General features: G+C 36.0%; 1 protein-coding gene across 1 annotated transcript in view; it reads right to left on the bottom strand.

The window, feature by feature from the left end:
- Positions 1 to 25,928, bottom strand: part of Ppfia2 (PTPRF interacting protein alpha 2) — a 372,354-nt gene that overhangs the window by 133,128 nt on the left and 213,298 nt on the right. The window contains exons 4-6 of the mRNA XM_051206391.1: positions 15,774 to 15,875; positions 10,175 to 10,339; positions 6,350 to 6,424 (exon numbers count right to left, since the gene is read on the bottom strand). Of these exons, the coding sequence (XP_051062348.1) occupies positions 6,350 to 6,424; positions 10,175 to 10,339; positions 15,774 to 15,875 (342 nt within the window). The remainder of the gene's footprint in view (positions 1 to 6,349; positions 6,425 to 10,174; positions 10,340 to 15,773; positions 15,876 to 25,928) is intronic.

Here is a 25,928-nt window from a genome sequence, read left to right as displayed (position 1 = left end):
TAGTTCATAGTTTTTGAGCCTATTGTAAAAGGACTTGTTTCCCTGTTTTTGTTGTTTGTTTTTTGCTTTTTCTTCAGTCTATTTGTATATAGGAAGGCTTCTGCTTTTTGTGAATCTGTGAATCAATTTTGTATCCAGATATGTTTACTGGAAGTGTTTTTCAGCCGTTTGAGCTCCCTCATGGGATTTTTGGGATCACTTATATATACTGTAATATATCATCTGCAAATAGTGATACTTTGACTTCTGCCTTTCCAATTAGTAGCCCCTCAATGATTTCCTTCAGATGTCTTATTGCTCTGGCTAAAACTTCAAGTACTGTAATGAATTGCTATGGAGAGAGTAGATAACCTTGTATTGTTATTGACTGTAGCAACAATTGCATTTCTCTCCATTTAATTTTATGTTGGCTATAAGCTTGTTGTAAAATTGCATTTATTTTGTTTAGATGTGTCTCTTCTATCTCTAATATCTTCAGGACTTTTATCATAAAGAGGTTCTGGATGTTCTCAGTCACCTTTTCTGCACCTAATGAAAAGATCATGTGGGTTTTGTCTTTCGGTTTGGATTACATTTATTGGTTTATGGATGTTGAACCATCCCTGAATCACTGGGTTCAAGCTTTCTTAATCATGGTAGGTAATTTTTTTGATGTGTTCCTGGATTTGATATACAAATATTTTATGGAGTTTTTTTTTCCTGAAAGAGCAAGGTAACTGTCTGGGGTCTCTTTTATAACTACAGTAGTCATTTTTTTTTTTTTTGCATGGATTTTCATAAGGAGAACTGGCTTATAATTATCTTTCCTACTTCTGTGTTTATGTTGCTTTGTTATCAGGGTAAATGTGGCTTCATGAAATGAACTGTGCAATGTTCCTTCTGTCTTTAAATTGTGGAATAATTTGATGAATAGTGGATTTAATGCTTCTTTTAAAGTCTGGTAAAATTCTACACTAAAATTATCTGACCCTGGGCTAATTTTGGTAGGGGGACTTTTAGTGACTACTTCTGTTGTTGTTGGTATTAGAGTTCCATTTAAATTGATTACCCATACTGATTTAACTTTGATATGTGGTATATGTGTCAAAAACTATAAATTTCTTTTAGATTTTCCTCTTTGGTAGATTATAGGTTTTTACACCATATTCTTATGATCCTCTGGATTTCCTTGGTGCTTTGTTCTTATGTTACCTTCTTCTTTCTAATTTTGTTAATTTGGATATTCTTGGCCTGCATTTCTTTTAATTTGGATAGATAATATTTAATCTGAATGATATTCTCAAAGAACCAAATCGACACACCAATTGGCACCTGAAACTCACACTAGAAAGAAAAACAAAAACAAAAGCAAGAAAAAAAAAACAACATAATTTTCAACAAATGGTGCTGGTCAAATTGGATGGCTCCACATAGAAGAATACAAAACTCAGTTCCAAATGGATCAAAGTCTCATTGGACCTGCTATAAGAGAAAGTGATGAATAATCTTGATATCATTGCCACAGGATAAGACTTTCTGAACAAAATACCATTAGCATAGACACTAAGATCAACAAATAATAAAAGTGGACCTCTGCACAACAAATGACATTTCATTCAAACAGAGGAGCAGCCCACAGATGGGGGAAATATTTTTAAAACTATACCAGTGATAGATGGTTAATATCTAAAATAAATAAATAATTCAAAAATCTAGATAGCCAGAAAATAAATAACAATTTATAAATGTGGTACAGATCTAAACAGAATTATCAAAAAAGAAATTCAAATGGCTGAGAAACATTTAAAGAAATATTAAACACCCTTATGCAGTAGGAAAATGGAAATCAAAAGTATTGTGAGATTTCATCTTATACCTGTCAGAATGGCTAAAATCAGCGAAACAAGAGACACGTATTGCTGGAAAGGATATAGAGTAAGAGCAACACCCATTCAGTGCTAGTGGAAGCACAAAGTTGCGTGTACCAAGTGTGCAAATCAGCATGGTGCTTCCTAAGAAGATGGAAAGGGATCTATCCCAAGGTCCAGCTATATCACTTTTGTGCATATATCCAAAGGATGCTTGCTTCTACAGAAAAAATTTGCTCAATTACATTCTTTTCTGCTCTGTTTATTATATCCAGGAAATATAAACAACCTAGATTTCTCTTAAAGAAGAATAGATAAACAAAATTTGGAACACATATGCAGGGCAATATTATACTGCCGTTAAAAATGAAATCCTGTATGTTACCGGTAAATGGAAAGAACTAGGAAAAATACCTTCCTGATTGAGGTATCCATCCATTTATCCAGAAAGACAAATATTATATGTGTTTACTTCCATGTGGATATTAGCTGCTAAGTCAGTGATAACCAAGCAACAATATGTAGAACAACCGAGGTTAGGTATAGAGTATGGCACTACAAGGTTCAGACAGGAAAACGAATTAGAACAGACATTCATGGACATATGGAAGGGTGGGAATGTGAGAACTTGTGCAAAGTATAAGGGCAGAGAGGACCGAGGGAGAGGAACACAGGAAGCAACTGCTAAAATTAAAGGAATTTGAAGGATACTATAAAAACCTAATAGAGTAGAGGCTCCCTGAAATACATATACAAAGGCAATCTAAAGAAGTTGTCAAATAATAGGGGAGAAAGAGTACTAGCTGGCCATCTCTTGTCATCAATTCAAGTTTCCTGTACTGGGATTGGGTTACATCTAATTGAGTTGTTGATCAAACGGGCCCACAGAAACCTCCAAACAACCAAAGCTGTTTCTAAGACTATCCACAAACTGACAAGCAAGGCCCCATTGCTGAAGACAACAGCTTTCCAACTGATTGAACATGGAGAAGTCAGATCATACATCCATAGAGAGAGTCTTAACCCTTTTCTTCTAGCCTCTTGGGTACAGGAAGGTACTGGGTACACTACCAAAAGAGAAATGTAAACAGCAAGCCAGGTGCAAAACCTCTGATCTACAGTGGTCTATGGTCTTCGAGTTATGCAGGGCAATTGGGGCACAAAGCTTGTGGGACTAACAAACCTATATCTGATTTGCCTTATGGTGAGATGGAACCCATACCTGACACTGCCCGAGTGACCAAGGGCCATTGCCCAGATTTCCCAGAGATCTAAGGTAAAACCAAATTCTACTGTTTAACAAATTAGCAATACAATGATGCCTAATAACATTCTGATCTATACACATTGATCAGTACCTTGCTTCACCATCTTCAAAGAAGCTTCTTCCTTCAACAAGTGGGAACAATATATAGAAAGTGAGAGGCCTAGGAACAGCTGGCCCTAAATGGAATGTCTCTATAAAATCCCTCCTCTAAGGGTTCAAGGACTCCTATAAAAGAGGAGTCAGAAAAGGCAGGATCCATAGGGGATGAAAGACACCAAGAAATCAAGTCTCTCTAAGTCAACATGACCAAAGCTCATATGAACTCACAGAGACTGAGGCAGCATCTGCAAATCTACATAAGATCCTTGGAACACACACACACACACACACACACACACACACACACACACACGACTTTAGTTTTGATATTTTATGGTATTTCCAATTTGTGAAAGAATGGGTCACTTTCTTGGACTCTCCATTTGTGTCTTCTCCAACTTTGATAAAAACAAAAAACTTTCACTACATATAAAATCTTTTCTTTTTTTAAAACTAGCATATCATTGTAATTATATTTATAAAAACACTAGGATCATTAAACAAAACTTTATCATTTACCCAAAAAGCAAGATGTTTTGGAGCACTTACCAGATTGGAAATTATAACTGTTTCATAAATAAAACTACTTATTTTATTCTGTCAATAGCCCATGTAGACTCTCAAGGTGTGTCACACAAAATAATGAAGATGCCAGAGTAGGTGATGTCCTTGGAAAAACTAAAAACTGTTCTCCCAGATATGTTTGCAATCCTTTCAGTGTATGGACTGATTAGCCAACTAGAAGTACTATTTCAGTTTTTCCCTGTGTCCAAAGCTGGATGCTTATGGAAGAAAATAATATATGAAGTCTATAGAAACACAAATTATCTTCAAAATGGTTTATAGAGAAAATGCCAAGTCATGTGTGTGTATAAGAAGATGGGGTTAAAGAAACTGAGTGCTAGCCAGCAGGACACACAGAGAGAAAACAGGGCTGAACGGGTTATATAAGAAGATTTAGAACAAACTATCTGTATGTACTCATAAATACATTTAGGTATAAATATGTCAAGATATGTCTCATAATCTACTCTCTGGCTTCTCGTTTCTAAATTTGGGGGTTGAGTAAATCCCTTGTTTCTTGACCGGTTACTATTACCATTAGAACCTCAGGAAATAAAAGTGAAGTCATAACAGTATGGCAGATCGCTGGCATCGCTACGTGTCTTCAGGGGAAATTCCCTTTGAAGAGGGCTCTGAACTGTGTAAGAGAGGAGAAAGTGACTTGACAAGCAGTACAAATGCATCTACTTGTGGATGTCTACTCTTGATTATCAGTGTGCTGTGACTAGCTACTTCCATTGCTGCTACCTTCATGCTGCGACAATGGTGGACATTAACCTGTGAAGTAAAATAATTATAACCCTTTTAGTCTCTCAAGCTGCTTTCGTCTTGGAATTTTATCACAGCAGCAGAAAAGAAACTAAGATGATTTTCACACTATTGTTGTGTGGTAATCAATTTCTCCACTCTGACATTTCTCTACCCAAAGTCCATTATTTTCAAAGTTTTAATTATTAAACTTTACGCCAAAGACATAAATGAATGACTTTGTTAAAATGAAGTTATTTTTTAAAAAGAAATACTAAAGTAGTTTGTAGTAAGTAGAATTTATTCTGTGTTTTGAAAATGTATGGAAATAGACTTTTACTTCTGCAAAAATATCAAATTAATCTTGTTAAATCTATTTGGACACACTATTTTGTTAGAAATCCTTAATATTACTTAGTATTAATATTAACTTCTCACATTTTAAATTATTAAAAGATTCAGGATGATATGCTTATTCATTTTTTATATTCACTACCAGTAATGCAAATCAAATATCACAATAATAAACTTTTACAAGTGCACTTGTAAGGAAACATAAAATTAGATATAGTTGGCATTATTTTATTTCCTAATAAAAACCCATACTTTTCTCTCTGTGTATGTTTTCTAATTATTCAAGTTTACTAATACAATAAAAATAAAAACAGAAAACTCATAAAGAAAAAAGCATTTTAAAATCTTTGTTCTTTTTAATTATTGAAAGTAGATGCTTCTTTCATACAATTTACTGTACAATGGTTGCCCCTCCCCCTGCTCCTCCCAGATCCTCCCCATCTCCCTATCCACTCAAATTTTCATTCTTTCTGGCTTTCTCTCTTCAAAACAAAACAAAGAAAACAGCAACTAATAAATAAAGACAAGAAATAAAATAAACAACAAACAAATGTACAGAAGAACATAGGGGCAAGGCAAAACAAGAATGCAATAAAGACTAAGAGGTACATGCAGGGAACTCTCAGAAAGACACAAAGCAGTAAACTATAATATAAGAGCAAAAGGCCAATTGGATAATGAAAGAGAAAGAAGGAAAAATATGCCTATACAAAGCACTATGAGACAAAAATGCCTCCCAAAATACCACTTAGTTCATTTTGTGTTGGTCATTTACTGCTGGGCATGGGTCTTGGCCTTGAGAGTCTGTATGCTCAATGAGACTCCATTTGAGAAAACTAATGTTATCATTTGCAAGCAGTTATCAATTGGAAATAGCTTCTGGGAGACCTCCAGGGGAACAAGGCCTCCTAAACACAGAAGGGCTGAAGCACAGATGAGCTCACAGGGGCTGTGGCAACATGCACAAGGGTGAACAGGACTGGGCCCCACGGGGTCCCTGCTCTGTAAATCTTAAGCCATGACTTTAAATGATGTCTTTGAATCTTCACAAAGCTGCTACTTGAGTGGTGCCTCGAGGGGTAGGCACAATGCTTTCAGAAACTGAAAATAGGGTGAAGTTTGAGGGGAAATAGGGGTGCATGTGTCCATCTGGGGGTATTTATTTCATTTCTAGCATTTCAGAGTTTTAAGAGGAACTGGACACAAATCCCAGTTTGGGGGTTGTGTTCTACTTATTTCTAGGACCACTTTGAACTGTTGGTTGCTTTTCTTTGGTTTCCTGGTGACAGATCTGGAGAAGCAGAAACCAGAACACAGGTCTCTGGGAACTAATTTCCATGGGCATCAGTCAGCAGCATGAACAGAAAGAACGTAATTGATTTTGTGACAGAGTTAACAAAAACAATGTGTAACACGAGGGCCAGAATGCGAGCAATAGTGCGCCTCTGAGGAGGCGAGTTTGGTGTGTTACCTCCTGATTAGCTGAAGCTAGTTCCTCTTCCAGTGCAGAGACTCTCTCTAAAGAAACCCTCAGTCGCTCCCTTACCTAGAAGGAAAAAAAAATCAAAATATGTGCCGTAATGTGCATCCCAGATATACGAAACTATGGCGAAGCTGTCATTAACATAAGAGACAAATGGTCACATTCCTCAGGCATCTGTATCCCTAAAATCGCAGGTTCATACACCTGGCATGAGCATCATGAACACAGTGTCACCTCAGAGGTATCAGTGCATCAAGGGGATGTCCTTACAGCAAATACTTTTGTAGGTGAACTGGTAATCTTCCAGTGGGCTTGGAAATCAACTGGCCTTGCTCCAGTTTCTGATTCATAGTAAGTAGAGACCAAGTTCAAAAGCATAACCATGATATCCTTACAAAATTGTCAGTGATCAAGCAAGCAAAATAGGTGAAATATGTCTTTAAATGAATTGAAATTTTTTTTCTTTGTTGGCTTTTGGTGCCTAACTTCAAGGTAATTTGTTTAAAATCAAAGAGTTCTTGGAGAATGAAAACTGATTTGGATTTCTTTTGAATGACTATGAAGTGTTAAAATGATTTGGGAGTTCCCACCTTGTAGCCCTATGCCTCGGGAAAAGGCATTGTGTTCGGTAGAACAAAACACATTTTAGTTTGAAAACAGGGATGTCTTAAATGTGTTCCCTATATAACTGAGATTTACAGAACTGTTTCCTTGATTTATGTTTTCTGAAAAATTCTGAAGTTGAAACCATGTATGATGATGGCACATGCCAATCAATCCCCAACCCTTCAAAGCCTGTGAGCTGAAGGCCACATTGAGATATATAACAAATTACAGGCTAGCTCAGTCTACTTAGTAAATCCTATGTCAAAATAAATAAAAAATCAAACTAAATCAAAAGGAGAAAAAAAATTCCCAAATCATTGTATGCTTATACCAATAAGTAAACTTTATATTACATTTACCAAAGGCAAACTCCCCTGGGTAGATATTAACTTAATGAATATACTAGTTTAATTTACCTAAGAAATCAATAAAATATATATTTAAGACACAATACAGGTTTCTGATTTTTTATAAATTAATATATTTCCTATTTAAGCTTTATAGAAATTTTTCAATAAATATTCATATTGATACTATAGTTATATCCCTGAAAACTAATTTTACTATTTAATTGCCTGTGTATTTTGTCATATAGCATTGTTCTTAAATAATTAGGTTTAAATAGGAATATAAGCTAGATGTATAAATATATGAATTATATAAAATTTTAAAGTTGGAATAATTGCCTTGTTAATTATCTAAGACATAGGGCAAGTAGTTTTTATTTAATTTTAGGGCAAAACGTGAGTTGTAAAGGTCTCGAACATTAATGTTAAACATTCTGTTATGGTGGTTGTAAACAGTCAGCTGACTGAGTGTAATTTTACACTGAAGCATAGCCCTACTATAGTTTATGTTCTAATGTTTTATATACATATATATACACAAATATATATAATATATATAGAATATATAATATATACAAATATATATAATTTATATATATATATATATATTAGTAATACAAAATAGCCCAACATATAGGATTAAAATGATCTACACAGAATCTCTGTTTAGCTCTGATTGATTGCCATACCTCAGTGATTTAGACAAATATCAAATTATTTATAAGAATAGCAAGGAATAAATTATGATTAAAAACTGAAGTCTTTTCTGGTCTGACTCAGAGGAGTATAGAATATGGGTCTTACTAAAGGGGTCTAGTGTCCCTGGTTGATGAGACATCCATTCCTATTAGGGATTTCCCTGTATCAGTATTTGCCTTATTAGGGCACTCTCAGAATGCCACAGAAGGATTAAAGTACCACATTTTAACTGTTACATTTTAGCTGTTACATCAGAATGTTTCTCAGTTATTGTTGGGGTTGAATAAAGATTGCCTGAATAGAAGCTATAGTTTAAAATATCTTAACTATTTCTGTTAGCCTGACAATCTTACAGTGTCTTAGCTACTGATTTCTTTTACCACAAGTTAAGCATTTCAAGAAATAAAAGTCTTGAAGCCTATCAAGAAATGTGAGTAAGGAATTATTATTTTTCCATAAATATATGTGAGTTTTGACAAATAAGTACATATTAACCATAAATCAATAAATATAAAACTACCTTTATATAAAAATGAGCACATTTTAAATATAGTTTTAATTAATACTATGCAGGCAAAAATTTTTAACTGCCATTATCAAAAGAGAATGCCATAATAATATTGAATTATTCATTTTGCTTCTCTGTTTTAGACAAAATTTCAGCTAGTAAAATGTTACCTTTATTTACCACACTTTATAAGGAAAAGAAAGGGATGCAAATATGTAACCTGTCTATGGCTAAGAATTTGATCATGTTTACCTTATCTGGTTTACTTCAATTGTATAACAGGAAAAATCAATATGTATCACAATTTTTTCAGCTCTTTGTTCTGCCTCGATCATTGCACTGACAGACTATCATAATTATTTTTTAACAATCATTTTTCTTTGGATTATGTGTGCATGTATCTTTAGCCAGATAGATTTGAGAGAATTTTATCATTAAATTTTTGGTACAAAGGGAAGTATAGTAATTATTGGGTATGAGGCTTAATGTGGCTATTTATATAACCTGTGTTTTTATCTTCTTCAAATTTTTCATAGTTTTTGCATCTTATAACCAAAATGAAAGTGGGATACAGCTTCTCTTTAATAATCTAGAAGACAGAATTACTGTTATCCTTGTACAGACATTACATATGGCTCTCTGCTGTAAGAACTAGTTGAGAGACTGATAATAATGTATAAGTACATAAATATTGAGTGGAACTAAATTCTACATACTCAAAACCTAGGTATAATCTGGTAATAATTCCAAGCTTGAATTTTAATGCTTGTAACTTGTCATATATTTTACAATGAAGTGTCCTAATTCTTGATATGCTAAGTCAAATAACTTCTTTGAACTTGCACAAAATAGAAAATTACGTCATAAACCTTACTTAATCTCTAAAGGATATTATCTCCAGACTGCCTTATATTTGCCAGTTGCACTTATTTAAATAGCAGCTAAGAGAGGCTCAGAGCTGCTTCTGGGAAGACTGAAAAATGAGTTTTCCTTCTATTACATTATGTTGTTACTAGCAGAAACTGTCAAAATGTGAGCTTGAAACTCAGGTTTTAGCAGCACCCTCACTAGAGAGCCTTCGAATATAGATGTCTAACAGTTAAAGCATTCCCAGTTTGCAGTTCAAACTACAAGTGGCTTTTGTTACTGGACTTTTTTTTTTTTAATCTATGACATGTATGGACATACACATCAGAGGAACGGAGAGGGAGAGATGGTAGAGACAGAGCTAGAAGGACTGACCACCATTACACAGTACTTGAACTCTGGACCAGGGTGTAAGGATGTAATAGGGTCTAATTCTGACATTCAGTGGTATAAATAGAAGACTGTGGTCAAGAATATTGTCCATCCACAAACAGCCACTGGTTTTATGTTTGTTTGTTTGTTGGTTGGTTTGGAGCCTGTCCTGGAACTCACTCTGTAGACCAGGCTGGACTTGAACTCACAGAGATCTGCCTGCCTCTGGCCTCCCGAGTGCTGAGACTAAAGGCATGTGCCACCAACCCAGCCAGTCACTGGTTTTTAAATAATTTTTTTTAACTCAAAACTGTTCCTTAGACCTAAGTTACATGCTCATTTGTGTGAAAATAAGGAGTTTCCAGCTCATAATGAAAGCCCAGTTTGGCCTAAAAAATAGTATCTGTACTGTACCTTTTCATCCAAGGCCTTGTGGTGCTCAAACAAAGATTTCAGTGCCTTGAGGACCTCAACTTCACTGGACACTCCTGAGGGAGACTGGGCTTGTCGCTTCACCACCGTCATTCTTAGTGACCTTTCATGACGTGACACAAGACACTCCAAGTGCTCCAATAACAGCTGTTGGATCAATAGAAAATGAAGTAGTCTTATGAATACAGCTGACCAGCAATTTTTTTTGTGTGTGTGAACTCTAGCTTAAACTATTACAAGTTTTCACAATACCCATGATAACCCTAGGGAATGCAATATGGGACAGAAATAAGCACCTACTTGGTTAAGTAAAGGTTTATAAAACACATTAAAGCCAAACACATGACTGCAATAAATCACTGAAAAGAAAGCAATGCCATGCATTCTTCTAACACAATGGTTCTCATGTGAGAACCTAATGCTGAGAACCTTTAGTGCAATTCCTTGTGTTGTGGTGACATCTAGCCATAAAATTATTTCCATTGCTACTTCATAACTGTAATGTTGAATCACAATATTAATATCTGTGTTTTTCCGGTGGTCTTAGGTGATTTCTGTGAAAGGGATCATTTGAACTCCAAATGGGATAGTGACTCATAGGTTGAGAGCATCTGTTCTAATAAGTATGACAACTTAGTTATGAAATACTAGATAGCATTTATTCCTTAAATAAATACAATTGTATAGTATTTTAATGTAATATTAAAAATTAATATTATTCCTTTGAGAACTGCTTTTGGAAAATGTCACAATATTGACTTTTTAAAAAGTAGTTGTTTGTTTGTAGCAATGTAAATGGCACAAGAATGATATCATTTTATGCATTTAGATAGCATCCTTGTGATTCTTTGTGTACCTGCGTAGCACCTCAGGTACCTACACAAACGTGGAAATACATGATGAATTTTTAAAGTGAAGGCAGATCAGTGTCAAAAGTTAAACATGCACTCTTGGTATTTTGTGTTAAATCATAAAGGTTCAATCTAATCATTATCATTATAAGAACAGGCATGAGTGTTTCAGTTAGATGATGCTCATGAAAAACCAAACTATATGATTACATTTCTCCCTAAATGTAAATGCAGTTCTGTAGATTCAATTAATATTTGTGAATCTGACATTGCCTTGTGTCAGTGTAGGAATAAGAACTCATGGGAAAACGTTCACTTGATGAAGCATAATGAAGTATTGTTCTACTACCAAAGAGAGCTGTCTTTAGAGACCTCCTAAATCTCATCACTCTGTATTCTTTCGGAAAGTTCTACACACTGCAATTCTACTTTCCCAACACAGAGTGCGCACACATTTTTGTTTGTTTGTTTTTAAAGACAAGGTTTTCCTGTGTAACAGCCCTAGTTGTCCTGGAACTTGCTCTGTAGATCAAGCTGGCTTCAAACTCATGGAGATTCTCCTCCCTCTGCCTCCCTAGTGCTGGGATCAAAGGCATGCATCCCCCCAGATTTGATACATGAGCAGAGCAAAGGAATCTCAAGTTTCTACTGACCTGGAGAAACAAGTCAGTTTCCTCATCAGTTTTTGCCTGGAGTTTCTAGACTTGAGTTCTAAAAACTCAGACTATATACACTATTTCCCTTAGCAGTTCTACTAAGAAAACAAGAATTCTTACTTCCTATAAAAGGTAACTGTCTGTTAAAGGTAACTGCAATGAATTTTATTTTCTAAGAGCACATTAACACTCAACTTATTTGGTTCTACTGACTGTTTAACTTGCTTATAATTATCATATGCCATGGCCTGGTCACTTCCATTAAATTTCTTAGCTTTCTGGTTACTTCAGTTTCCTCCCAACATTACCCCATTCACAATTTATGGTGATATTTATTATTCATTGAGATGCTTTTTCCAATATTTACCCTCCAAAACTCTAAGAGTTATGTATTCTTAACAATCTAGATTTCCTGTCTACTAATTCTACTAATTCACATCTAATGATTTCACTAGAGACTCTACCATTACCAGTAAGTGCAACTCTTCCATAATTGAAATGCTACCCACTAAGTCACAGATGACTGTATTTCTAGTTTGGCCTATTTATATGTTTGACCTCAAAAAAAAAAAAAAGAAAAAAGAAAAACAAACAAACAAAAAAACTGCTCACTCTCAAGTCTTGTACCACAGGGATTTGTTATGTCATGCTCACACTCAGTGAACCACACCTTACATTTTACATTCCTCTTTGCATACTCATTCTTTATGTGTCTGTCCAGCTCCAGAATTCAGCCACCTGCAAGTACATCCAATGATGCCACATGTGCTCAGGACTCACTTATCTCCTCCTGAATGAGTGTGATAACAGCTTATTAACTGGAACTCACATTTGTATCCTCCCATTCATTGGGTTATAATCCAAACCTCTAAAATGAGCTAGTTCTACTCCAGTAACTCCTTACCTCTTCCTTCCATAGTCTCAAAAAATTCTTTGGTTCCCCATGTTGGACTTGGTGATATTCTTAATCTGTTCCATTGTCAAATCCCTATCTGTGATGAATAGATATACATAACTTGCCTATTTAATATCAGAGGAATTTTATGAATAAAAATGTTTTGTGATTTTCTGTATTCTTAGTTGCATAGAAATGTTAAGCTTGTTGGTATATTTCTATAAATGTCCATTATAAGTTTTGAAAATTTTATCATTATATAATCATGTATACTATTAGTTTACTGGTTTGCCTCTATTTACTTACTTGGGGAGCAGATAGCTTTAAGAACAAGTTGAAATTTGAACTCTTTCATTAACTTAATACTGAGGACTAGGCATTTCTTTGGTGACAAAAATTCATGAACAAAAATTCCAGTTTTGACTAAATAAATGCACTATTTACTGAACAGCTAATGAAATGCATTAAAAGTGAATTACAATATTTAAAATGAACTCCTTGTGTATCAATTATTATTTGGAGTCACATACAAATGTGTCAATTCTGAAATATAGGACCCAGGATCACTAAAGCAGCAGATTATGTCCATATTACTTCCCTCACAATTATGCAGCTTTTAGAGATGGTGAAATTGCTTTGGGGCTATGATGGGGCATCCATGCAAACCTTTAGAAAAAAACCATCAGCCCTTAACTAGTGTTAAATGCTACATTTGCATTATTATAAGTTTGTATATTTAACTCCATTTGTCTATCACAGTAATTGTGATAAAGGATATAATTCATTTAATTATCTCAGTGCAGACTGCTTTCTGATTTGACATTTTTGTTGATAGTCCAACTTCATCATCATATTGAATAGGTCATTTTCTGCATTGTCTTTTTGTGTTATTTGTTTCAATTCATAAGTAGAGGCTAACTCATTAATGTGGAAAAGTCCAAACGTTTATCAGAACCCCAGAAATCTGAACATTCTTTTCCAATGAAATTCACAACTGTACAGTCAGGGGTTCTTTTGTTGAGAGAAGGAAGTTTGTGTTGTCTTTCTGCTTGGTTTCTAGTAGCAGTGTGTAGGTGTTCATACCAACACTATAACACAGCATCTAGTATCTGAAATACTATCATATGTAACTATATCAATACATATTTGATATGGCATTTAGGTGAAGAGGAAGAGCTGCTTGAATCTCAGAGCTGTAGCTTTATTTTTGTTTTTGATGGGATCAAGGAACTATGCAGTGGTTATACAACCTAAGAAGTCATTATATTATCAAGATTTTATATTCCATAAGATTCAGAAATCTGTTTGCTTTGAACTAATGAATGGCAAAATCTATTCATTGTTACCTCTTTAAGGAATACAGAAAAATTTTGTGCACCTTTGTTAAGTATCGGTAGCTATCAATCTTATTTCTAATCAACAACTTCATTGTTTTGGTGGTGGTGTTGTCAGGAAAGCTTTGTCTCCTCTCTGTTATCTTAGCAGGTATGTCAGGATAGCTGCCCAATCCTTCTGAACTTTTTCAGAACAAGGGCCAAATGTGTTTGTGCACTCAGGGAGTTTACCATGTTCAAAATCTTGTGGCTACTGAAACAAATTACACTAAATCCAGTTACACTTAAAACAAATGGCATATGTCACACAGCAGGGTGTTGACTCTTAGGCAATGTTTCATCTAAGCCATGATAAATCTTTGAGATCCTGTGTAGGTATAATGTGGGTAGTTCTCCCAGTAGATTCGTGGATCTGTGCCAATGGTACAGGCTCGGCATACATTGTATTACCTCTCCAGTCCTCTGCTATTTTAGTGTGTGACCTTAGAAACATTTGACTTGCTTTGTCTTTAACGTGGGGAAAAACACAGTATGTTCTTCACATGGTTGTAAAATGGAATAAACAAATGAAGAATGAAAAGACATGGATAGATGTACACATGTAGGTGACAAAATGATCTGATGCATTTTTAAATGTGAGAATTTTCCCGAAAATGAAACAAAAGGTCTTCGATTTCCTTAATTCCCATGTTTATTCTCCTACCCCCACATCTGTCAGTGCTCTTCAAAATAACAGGACAGGGAGAACAAACAATATGGTGGAAATAGGTAAAAGAAACGCAGTACTATTTTAAGAATCGAGAGGGGAAAAAAAAAAAAAAACACGCAGGGAGCAAAACTGTTTTTTTCTGCACATGATCCAAACTGTTCTTGCCATGCTGTATTAGAGGAAATCCATGTGACCTGCTCATCAAAGCTGTGATGAAAACCAATCACCATGTGCAATGCACACGTGTGAATTCGTTTCACCACACAATCAGAACCTGATGAGTAAAGTGAGTTTGATGGTATAACCCTCATGTATGCAAGCCCGCCTGTCACTGGAGGTGCAAGCAATGTCTGCGGAGCTGCATCTGCATAACACTGTAAGGCCAAGTGCAAAAATAAGTTGGCTACTAATCACACTTGATAGGCAGAGGTTCAGCCCAGGAAGACTATGGTACTTAATAAAATTTTACCTTCTTAATGGTAAAATTGCATTCATGACCGTATGAAAGTGGTTTCTCTTTCAGTTAGCTATGACATTACATTAATTTGTGAGTAACATAATTAGTTATGTATTCTGCAAAATTCAGTAACATTTTATTCTGGTCTATAAAAACATACATTATCTTCAATCTAATTCTGAACTTTATTCTTACATGGCACATAATCAGACTGACAATGTACAGGAATTCCCAAGAGGAGAATGAAGAAAGTATCTGTTTTATCACACGATAGAATGCTGATAAGAACTATCAACATCTAAGACATCTAATGGAATAAAGGTGGTAAACTTCTTTTAACTGGTAGCGGCTGACTCAATAGCTTTATTTTTAAATAAGTGCTTTGCTAGAAGGAAATGTGAACCAAATGCAGGCCACTGCAATGTTGAAGCCCATCCCTTACTCTCCTTTTAAAAGACATTTTTGCAGGGCAACATAGTGATTTAGCAGAGACTATAATTTTGGTTTCCTTTCTTTTTATATTGGGCATTATACCATGTCTCCTTCTTTTTGAAGTAACTGACTGTGAATTGGAATCCGCTCAAAGTACTCATAAAGTTTTTGCAAGTCTTTAGATGTATGTACTGATATACGCAGTAGACGATTTACAGATACCAAAAAAAGAAAACTTAATATTTACCCTTGTGTTATTTCTTTCAGCTTTCAGCTCCGAGATCTCTTCTTCCTTTTCTAGAAGTTGTTCCCGGCAAGCATTAAGTTCTTTAGTCAGTGCAGCAAATTCCTGGAAGAGAAATAAAAATATTTGAAGACATATTTGAAAAAGAAATAAACCTCAAATAGGAGCAACATAATATAAGACAAACTTTGAATGATTAAAAAATAAGAAAAAACTCATAGTTGGCTGGCCAAGGAACAGTGCTATCACTTAAATATCCTGATTCATGGTTCCAATAAATACTAATAGGTGACATTTATCTAATCCATACATTTGTAATTACCATGATATGGTTTCATGTTTATCAAATACATGTGTTTATTAATCCCATATGTCATTGAACTTAATGTTAGTCTAAGTATCATTAGAATACTTTGAATAAATTTGTGATGTAGTTATATAAACTTAGATTGATTCACTTATAGTTAATAACATAGATCACCATCACAACACACACCCCTGATGAACATGGTATTATTTAGACTTGTAATGCAAACAGATGTCACACAAATTAAATAACCACCAAACATTTTAATACTTTTCTTCCAACATTTATCTCCATCTACTGTTCCATTATTACCGTTGTTAGGAAATGAGAAACATTGTTTTATAAGGACTCTGGACCAACAGCTAGAGAGCCTTTGTGAGACTGACCTAGTCCCCTCTGCATGTGCCAGGTATAGCTTAGTCTGTTTGTAGGGACCCTAGCAGTGGGGTTGGACCTGTGATTGGCACATGAGCTGGCTCTTAGGAACATATTCCATATGCTGGGATGCCTTAACCTGGTTCTGCTTCAAATTGATGCTTCATCCTTCCTTGAATCCTGCCCCTTTCTGAAGAGAGGAGGAGTGGATGGGCATAGAGGATGAGTGGGGAGTAGATGGGAGGTAGGTGGAGGGAACAGCAAGAGAGGAGGGAAGGGAAACTGTAGTTGGTGTGTAAAATAAATGAAAAAAAAATTAATAAAAAGGAAAAATAAGTACCACATTGAACCAAACAGAGTTGCAATGACTGAATTCCTATAAACGCAAGAACTTCAAGCAATTTGTGTTTTATTGTCTCGTCAAGTTTTCATGACCTAGTTAGCACTGTCAAAATGACACAGCCTAGAAACAACTACAAAAACATCTCAATATGTAATGGTCTTTAACAGGGTTGTCTATGAGCATATCTGCAAGGGATTGTCTTCAATGGTGTAGACGGGCCCTTGGGAAGGTTCTGAACTATGTATGAGATGTAGTAAGAATAAATGTAACAAGGAGTCCTCCTTCCTCCCTGATTTCTCCCTGGTTCCTGCCTTGACTTCCCTCAAGGAGGGATCATGACCTAAGAGTTGTGAGTTCAAACAAACTCTTATCCCCTTAAGTTGTTTTAGTCATTTTTTTTTTTTTTTACAGCAACAGAAAGGAATGTTGAAATAAACCTCCAATTTTATAGTGGCCACATTACAATCTGTTCTGCTAATTGGGCGAAGGCCTAGAGATTGGAAAAAAAAAGAGACAAGACAGTGGGTCACTCGTTCCACACAGATACCAGAATGCCGAATGCCGTTTATTGAGGGGAAGGAGCGGGCTTTTATACTGACGCACAGCACAGTGGAAAATGACCCAGGGTCAAGACTGTAAGTTTTCAGGCTCAGCTCCTCCCTAGCAGATGTGTGTTAGCAAAATAGGAACAACGGGAAGAGTACCAGTAACAACTCTGGGCCAAGATGTTCCAGCCAACGGTTTTAGGCTTGCACAAGGTGCCTCAGGGGCCACGCAGGGCCCTACATAATGAGACATGAAAAGTTCAAGGAGACTTCCAGAACTTAGATTATGTACAAAAGGAGCATACGGAATCACTGCTGGAGAGGGGTGTGCCCTCTTCGGATTCAAGCTTTCTCCTTCTGTCTTTCCTTTAATCTGTAAAATTTACTTCTTTCCAAACTCACAAAACTTTAAGAGGCTTCCACTTCCAAAAATGCCACCTTTATGGTTTTTAAGTTTTAAAATTCAAACTATACAAAATGAAAATAATTCAAAAAATGTGTTTGTTATGAATAAACATTTGGACTACCATTTTGAGCAGTAGGTATCTTGATTTGCTTGCTGTGCTTGGAGTCAGATACTGCATGAACTGTCTTATAGATTGCCTGTCTTAGTATATGAGTAGCAAAGCTTGATGATAGTGATAAATAACCTAATAAATGTATAAGACCCTACAATGACCCATTATAACCCCCAAAATCTATATTTCTGATGCCCTGACTCTAGCCAAAGATGAAAATTATCTTGTGAAATTTTTCACTCAGTTTTACCAAGTGAATCATCTCTTCATGCTTTCAGGAATTCTTTCATGCATGCATCCATGCACCATGCAGGCATGTACCCATCCATCTGTACCTCAATGCATATATTTATTGGCTACCACCTGCCTACCATAGTCTATGTTGAATACTGAAGTAGTAAAGGTAACAGGAAAGTTTTATTTCACTTTGCCCTAACAGTGTCCAAAATTCATGTTTGTGTGATTTTTATCATTAGTACCCATTGCCAAATTGTCACACCAGTACTAACATTAGTTATTACCATTGGGTACTGTGAAGCTGCAGGTGATACTGAAGCCCTCGCTTCAGAAGATTTACAGATTTTACCTACCATTGAGTCTTTCTGTTTCTACTTCTATCTACTTTTTCAAGTCTATTTCAATCACTATCTTTTAATTAACATTTTCATTTTTAAACATCACCTTGCCTTGTTAATGCTCTGCTATCCCTCATTGTATTTTATGGTAATGTAATATGACCATTTAAGACAGAGTTTCTTTCCTAGTATAATTTTTAATAAGCAAAAATAAATATTTGTTGTAAGAATGAATCAATAATAACCTTTTCTTACAAATTTGTAAGTAATGGAGTACTATTTAAGATATTAATTAGCTACACTTCATTTTCTTAATAAAAATACATTTCCCTTAATACAGAAGAAATGGTAATAATTTGCCTTTTTTTTTTTTTGTATTTTTGTTGTTAACTGATGTTTACCCTATACAGAAATGACATTACTGTCTGCTATATCTTATTTCATGTGTTTAAGTGATGTAGTAACTATCTGGAAACTTTCAGAATTCAAGACAGTGTTCAGAAAAATCACCTTTGGTTTTGATAGCCTCTAAAAGTAGATGTTCAGTGTTTCTAATAGTAAGTAGTAGGCCAGCTCTAGTGTTAACATTCTTTATCATGCCAACATAGTGTCATGTTTGTGCTGAACATGAAAAACATGAGTGCAAATGAGAACCATGTACTTAAAGAGTCAAGAAGTGAAAAACGATAATAAAACTAGTCTCTATTATTTAACACATTGAGCCTACTGCACTTGGTAGTTCCTTCGTTCAGATCTAGCATTTTCTAATTGGCAACATCACATTGGTCATACTCAGAAAGCATAAATATGACCCATATTTTATTTCTTTTCTCTAGGGTATCTAAAACCATATTATTTAAAATGTTTATACACAATTCCAGGAAGAAAGTCCACAGCCAAATCGATTTGAGAAATAATAAACGCTATATAGTTTGCCATTAGAAATCTATAAATGTAGTGCAAATGGTAATGATTGTGAGCCAAATTTTTGTGACCAAGAATTGCCAGCAGTGTACAATTATAGCTACAGGAAATTAATAAACTAGTATAGTAACTCAACGTGTTGGCAACTTATGCCAATGCACAATGCATAGGTCAGATCATCACTTTAAAAAAGAAGTATTCAAAACTATAGCATGTGGCAGATATTATTAGAAAGTGAAGTCAATGAGGATAAATGCTAAAACTTTGTTCACATTTTGGAAAGTCTAATCAAAGCAGTCTGTAGGAGAAGCTGAACTTTCTCTAAGGGATTGAGATACAAGGAATAGGTCCCTTGAAGCAGAAACACCCAATTCTCCAGACTATTTATTTTGTTCTCTAACCATAATTTGGAAATTTCTTACTTTTCCAATAAACAGAATTATTTTTGTTTAGTCTACGTTTTTCTTGGAATTTTAAAGAGTGGTTAGAATCTACAAAAGCCAATGCCATGAAATACCCTCAGACTAAAGGGAATGGAACCGTTTCTGTCTTGGCATCCCTTACGCACCTTACACACATTCCTTTGAACATTCAGTAGGTGCCACAGTGGTTTATGTGCTGCACTACAACATTAAAGAGAAAGTTGCTACAAAGAATATGTTTATACACATCCAGCCACTTACCCTTAGTAACATTTTATCTGATTGAAACCATATTCTATTCTTTTCTCCACAAAGAAGACTCATGATATAGAGTGTCATTTAAAAAACAAAACAACAACAAAAAAACAAAAAAGTAACTTCTTTCCCATTAATGTCTTTAAATAACTGAGGGTGGCATTTCTAATATGCCACTACAAGCCATGCCATTCCTGTGTATTAACACTTTTAAGACACGTGTCTCTGAAATCATACAAAATATAAAGGGCCTCCATCAGTTAATTTCTCTAGTTTGCTATCTCTCTGCCCTAGCCTCTACAATTCTCTTACATTATTTATTTTTATAGTAGCTTTATTTTTAAACTAGAAGACCCCTAAACAATGCTGTACCTATTATATTATTTACTCATCATGGATGCCTTATTTTTACTAAGAACACAAATGAGAAAACTTGTACAAAGTAAATTGGAGGTAGTAACTCTAGCCAGGCCCATGTGAGGATGTGGCAGGATCAGCAAGTATCAGCAGTAGCATCAACCTCCCTAAGTCTGTGAGGTGTCAGAGAAAATATCACCTATTGCCGTTAAATAAGGATCAGGATAAAAAAATAGGCCAAATAGATATTTATTCAGGGAGAAATAACTTACAGCCTAGACAGATGAACATCAGCAATTTCCACCGTATGCTCTCCTATCCGAGTCCCGCCAGCAAGAGAGCTTTTCCTGGCTCTTCCTCCTACTTCCTTCCACAGGTCACTTCTGCCCATGGCTCTACCCCCCAATGCACGTGGTCAGTTCCACAGACTATCTCAATACAGTCACCTGCTTTGGGTCCTAATTGTGGTATCATTTTATGAATTTGCATGTGAACTATTCACAACTTGAGTGGTTTAGTTGCTCATGTCTCACATGAGAACCGTTAGTCCACTGGGTTCCATTCACTGAGGTTTACTTCTGCTGTTTGTGGTTTTGTTTTTATCAATATTGAGATGGAGACAGGCTGGCCTCAAGCATACATCTTCATTCCTCGGACTCCTGAGCTTTGAGATTACAGGCATGAACTTCATTGTCCAGCTCCCCAATCAGTTTAGTACTTTGGGCCAGTTTTTGTTTTGGTCCCTTCAAACCTCAGTAGCCATTAACTGAGTTCTTCTGTCTTTTTACACTCTCCAGAGGTAACCCAGGTAGAAGAAGGAAGCTCCTGTAGATTAACAACAGTATATTCCTTTCTTCAACTCAGATCTCTTTTCATTCTGCCTACCATCAGCAGCTGTCAGGACTCTGCCAACGGATAAGATCAATTCAACCTTACATATGTTCACATGAATCTAATTTTGATGCATAATAATAAATGTAGGTGACTTCCCACCCTGCTGCCTTCCTAACTCAATTTTATATGGTCTGTTTATTTGAGGTTTAATTATGAAAGATAATATTTTTTCACACACACTTACTTACTAAATGTTTAAAAGCATGTATTTCATAGGCAGGTGCTTGCTTAAAAAAGAAAAAGGCAGTAACTTCATTCCAAGAAGAGAATTCAACCTTTCTATTTCCAGCCCATGGCTCCAAGCAGTCACAAGAGAAATTTCTGGAAATATACTCACTCATCTTGATGACAATTTTAGCACTCTACTTTTCCATTAAACCTGCATTTTCTCTTTGTGTGAGTCACTTAATTAACAAGGCCACATGGCCTTACTTTGTCAGCTATATATCTGAATAAATAGCAGTTAAAGACCCATGAATACCAATCAAACTGAGGCTGAAGGGGGAAAATAAAGGGTGAGTTGAGAATCAGGTTCACTGAACAGCATCAACATCCTCCCCAACCACAAATAAGCATGTTTGTACTTGACTCCTTGACCATTGGTACCAATGAAAACCTAGCTCTAAAGAAAGAAAGAGTTGCATAGAATCATGCTGATAGGTCCACCTAGAAGGAGATTAGACACATCAGCCCTTTTAAGTGTTATTTTGTTAAGTGTTTGTTTGTTTGTTTTTCGATACTAGGTTTCTCTGTATTGCTTTGGAGGCCATCCTGGAACTCGCTCTGTAGACCAGGCTGGCCTCAAACTCTCAGAGATCTGCCTGCCTCTGACTCCCGAGTGCTGGGATTAGAGAGTGTGTGCCACCAATGCCTGGCCTGTAATAATTTTTTGAGAGTATTATATAATTACATCATTTCCGCTTCCATTTCTTCTCTCTAAACCCTCCCCCACACCTAGCTTTGTTGTTTTATTCAAAGTCTCATTCATCCTTGTTACAAAAGTGTATGAGTATGTAATCTATGTGTAAGCATATACATGTTTCTGTATGTGTACATGTGTAGTTGAAGAATGCAATCCCAATTGATTCCTCTACAATAAAGTTCCAGAAATTAGGGCTCAGTGATCATTGAAAAAGGAAAGGCAGAGAGATTGTAAGAGCAAGAGGAACAAGGTACTTTGCTGTGAGAGTGTGTCTCCCAGGAATGTGAGAAGCTACACACCAATCATTTAAAAACTAAAATTACTTTCTTTAGGCTAATCCATCCCCACTTACTCCATTTTGGTGTTTCTTCTTGAAATATTGGCTCTTTGAGTAATTAGTTATGTTTAGAATATTAAATAAGTTATACTCATTTTTAATCTGTGTTATTTTGGATTATAGCACATAAATGAGCATGTATAAAATTAAGTATATCTTTGTACAAATCAGAATGTACACTTTCTAGAGCAGATTAATTATAACTAATAGATTCATTATATTAAACATATCAGAGAAATGCAACAGAATGACAATATCCTTAAAATTGTTAAAATTGAAAAGCCTTCAAATAGTCTATAAATGTTTTATGGCAACAGTAACTTTTCCTTATAGAAATTAATGTCTTTATATTATACCATTATATGTAACATATACATATATGAGTGTTTGCATCACTGTTATATAATAAAATGTGGTACAGATGACCTCTGTTTCTATAATTGCCTCCTAGACTAAGATAAGCTCAGGCAAGCTGTCATCCAAAATTACTGTGTAAGATAGCTCTGTCTCATGGTCAGCTCCAGGCAAGATAGCTTGAAGGAAAACTCACTTGCATAAATAATGCAATTTGACAAGCACAACCAGACTCAGGATTTTAACCGAACTCTATAAACAAGGCCATCCAAATTAAAATGAAAGATATTTCAACTCTATTCAAATTCTATTTTGTGCCTTTTGATTATTTTTACATATCCTAGCTGCAGAATTCTTCGCCTTCTCCCTAAAACTGCATAGATTATTCAACACACCACAGTGATCTGGGGGCTGAAACAGAAGCCGGTGCCTAACATAGCAAACCACAAAGGCCCTTTTTTTTTTTTTTTTAATGGCAGATATGTGTATGAGTACTTGCTAAACTTCTGTTTTCAAAATCATCCAATCAAGGCAACCAGACTCTTGTAAAATATAAATGTTTGTTGAAATCAAACAGTGTTGCAGTCAGGGAGCCTCGGGCTGTTAAATTATCTAGTCTTGTTTCTACCATGAGTCATTCACTGTCCTCCTACTGAAATTCATCTTGTATCCTACTTGCACTTAGCTCTGTAAGCTATAATTTGTCAGTCAGTCAGTATATACAGACACATAATCAGACACCCAGGTGGCTAGTGTTCTGTAACTTGTTGAATCCTCAGTCACAGAGAGTAGACAGTTAATGTACATTGGTTAGAAACACACTTACAGAAAAAGTCATATTTTTCGATCTTTGGTTTTTGGTCTTTATTTCATAAGTCAAATTATCTCCCTTGCTATCCCTTTATTATGGTTTCTGAGGGACCTCTGTGGTTTTGCCTTGATGAACTTGTTTGGAATTATCCTGCATGTGTGGACCATGACACTCTCAGAAGACGTGGGTGTTTCTGGCCTAATGGTCATCTTTTATGGTGACAGAAGTTGATGGGGAAGAAAAGGCATCAATGGTATTATTCAGTTCTGGGCCCCGAATAGTACAACGCAGATCTAGCAGCCATGATGTATTCATTAGTGCAGTCATGGCAAGACTGTTAATCAGGTGTGATAATGACTACATTCTGGCTGAATTTGAGACTTATATCAGAGGAGGAATTTTGTATGTAACTCTGGTTAAGAGCTTATACTTAGGGAGGTCATGGGGCTCTTGCTGTTTTACTTTCCTACCTGGTCATGTTGTCATGTTATGTTTACATATTTATGTGTCTCTTCACAGACCCGGGGCTTCTCCCAGACTTGATCAAGGTGAAGTAGTCAATGTCAAAATGCTAGGATACTTAGTGCTCGGCACTGAATGACACCATAACCCCCGATCGCGATCAAGGAATGTTTCAGAAGAGGAGGAACAAAACCTGTCTGCTTGAAGATGAGGAGAAGTGCTAAGAAGTGCAAACTGCTCCTGACCATTCAGCCTGTCCTGGGGTGTGGCTGATATACCCAGTATCACTCTATCAAACAAAACTAATTTTCCCTTTCCAAGTAGGTATCGCTTGCAAATAGCTAGTGGTTCCAGGTGGGACTCTTTGTCCACTTCTCATCATCAGTACTGTCACATAGTTGTTGTCATTTTAACTATGACTTTCCTTCCCCCGGCAGTCATCAGCTGCCAACAGCTCCCCAGTAAGGGATGTGAGCAGCTCCTTCATCTGTGCAGGCCTTTAGCTGGATTGACTTTGTTAGATAACCACAGAAGTGAAGGCGATGTTTAAATGAGTCCACCAGACACAGGATAAATGATAAACAGGTATTTATTAGGGAAGCACTTACACAGAGAATAGGAAATAACCCCCACAGTCTTCCAGCTCCTGAAGATATGGTCTTTGTCCTTCTGATGCTCTCTGCAACCCAAGGAGAGTCAGCCAGCCCTTCCTCTACCTTATAATGGGTCACATCTGTACCTGAAACCACGCCCAATGGGTGTGGCCACCACTACAAGTTCACTGGCAAGGCAAGCTGCCTCTACACAGCTGGTGGGAGTTCAGGAATGTGATGTCTCTGTTAGGGACAGAAGTTTCCATTTCACAGCACTTCTCATCCTCATGCCCTTACATGTTGTGAGATAGGATCTAGCTCTGGCTGGCTTGGAACCTGCTACATAGGCCAGAATATCTTTGACATTACAGAGATCTTCCTGTCCTAATCTCCAAACGTCTGGGGTTAAAATTCTATAGCCCCACTTTTAAAGCAAAACTCGTGTAACACCTATATTTCACTTTTCCCATTTTGTTCTGTCTGTATTTCTCTTTAAGAGTTCATACAGGTCCTCAATTAGTATGTAATTGTTAGATAAAATGCTAACATAAAGCATGTATGAAGCATTTTCAGTGAACACAAGTATTTGTTTCAACAACTACTGCTTAAGGGATCCCACCTACCCACTAGTCTGGCCAAGATTCAGGTAGGCAGAATAAAAGCTTGTAGAAGGGAATGCAGTCCTAAGTCTTGGGCTCTAAGTTTGTGAGCTGACTTTCTCCTAACTCTGCCATAATATATATATGGAAAAACACAGACACAGGGGTTTAGAATCATGGTGGAGTTACCCACTCTAAATTTATAGCCGCTTTGAACTACTTCACCTCCTATTCAATATTCCTCAATCCATTTAGGCATGTGTTGGCTGTATCAACCAATATATGAAAGAGGAGAGAGGAAGAGCCTCAGAGACAATTTCTCACAGAGGAATCAAGGTTCCTAGATTTATAATAAAATTAGTGTTATATCTTTGACCCCAGTGCATCTGTATGGGAAAGAATAGAATCAATCTTTTACCTATGGCAACAATGCAGAAGGCATCTTTGGTTACTGAATGCTCGAATTATTTGGAAAACTATTAAAATCTAACCTTTTAGATGCATTAGTAAAAATTTCCAGGCCTGGTAAACACTGTTGCTAACCCATGTCAAGGCTGAATCCTTG

This window comes from Phodopus roborovskii, unplaced genomic scaffold, assembly GCF_943737965.1.
Source record: "Phodopus roborovskii unplaced genomic scaffold, PHOROB, whole genome shotgun sequence".
Lineage (NCBI taxonomy): Eukaryota > Metazoa > Chordata > Mammalia > Rodentia > Cricetidae > Phodopus > Phodopus roborovskii.
Note: the sequence above shows the minus strand (reverse complement) of the source record. Positions and strands in the feature narration are given on the sequence as shown.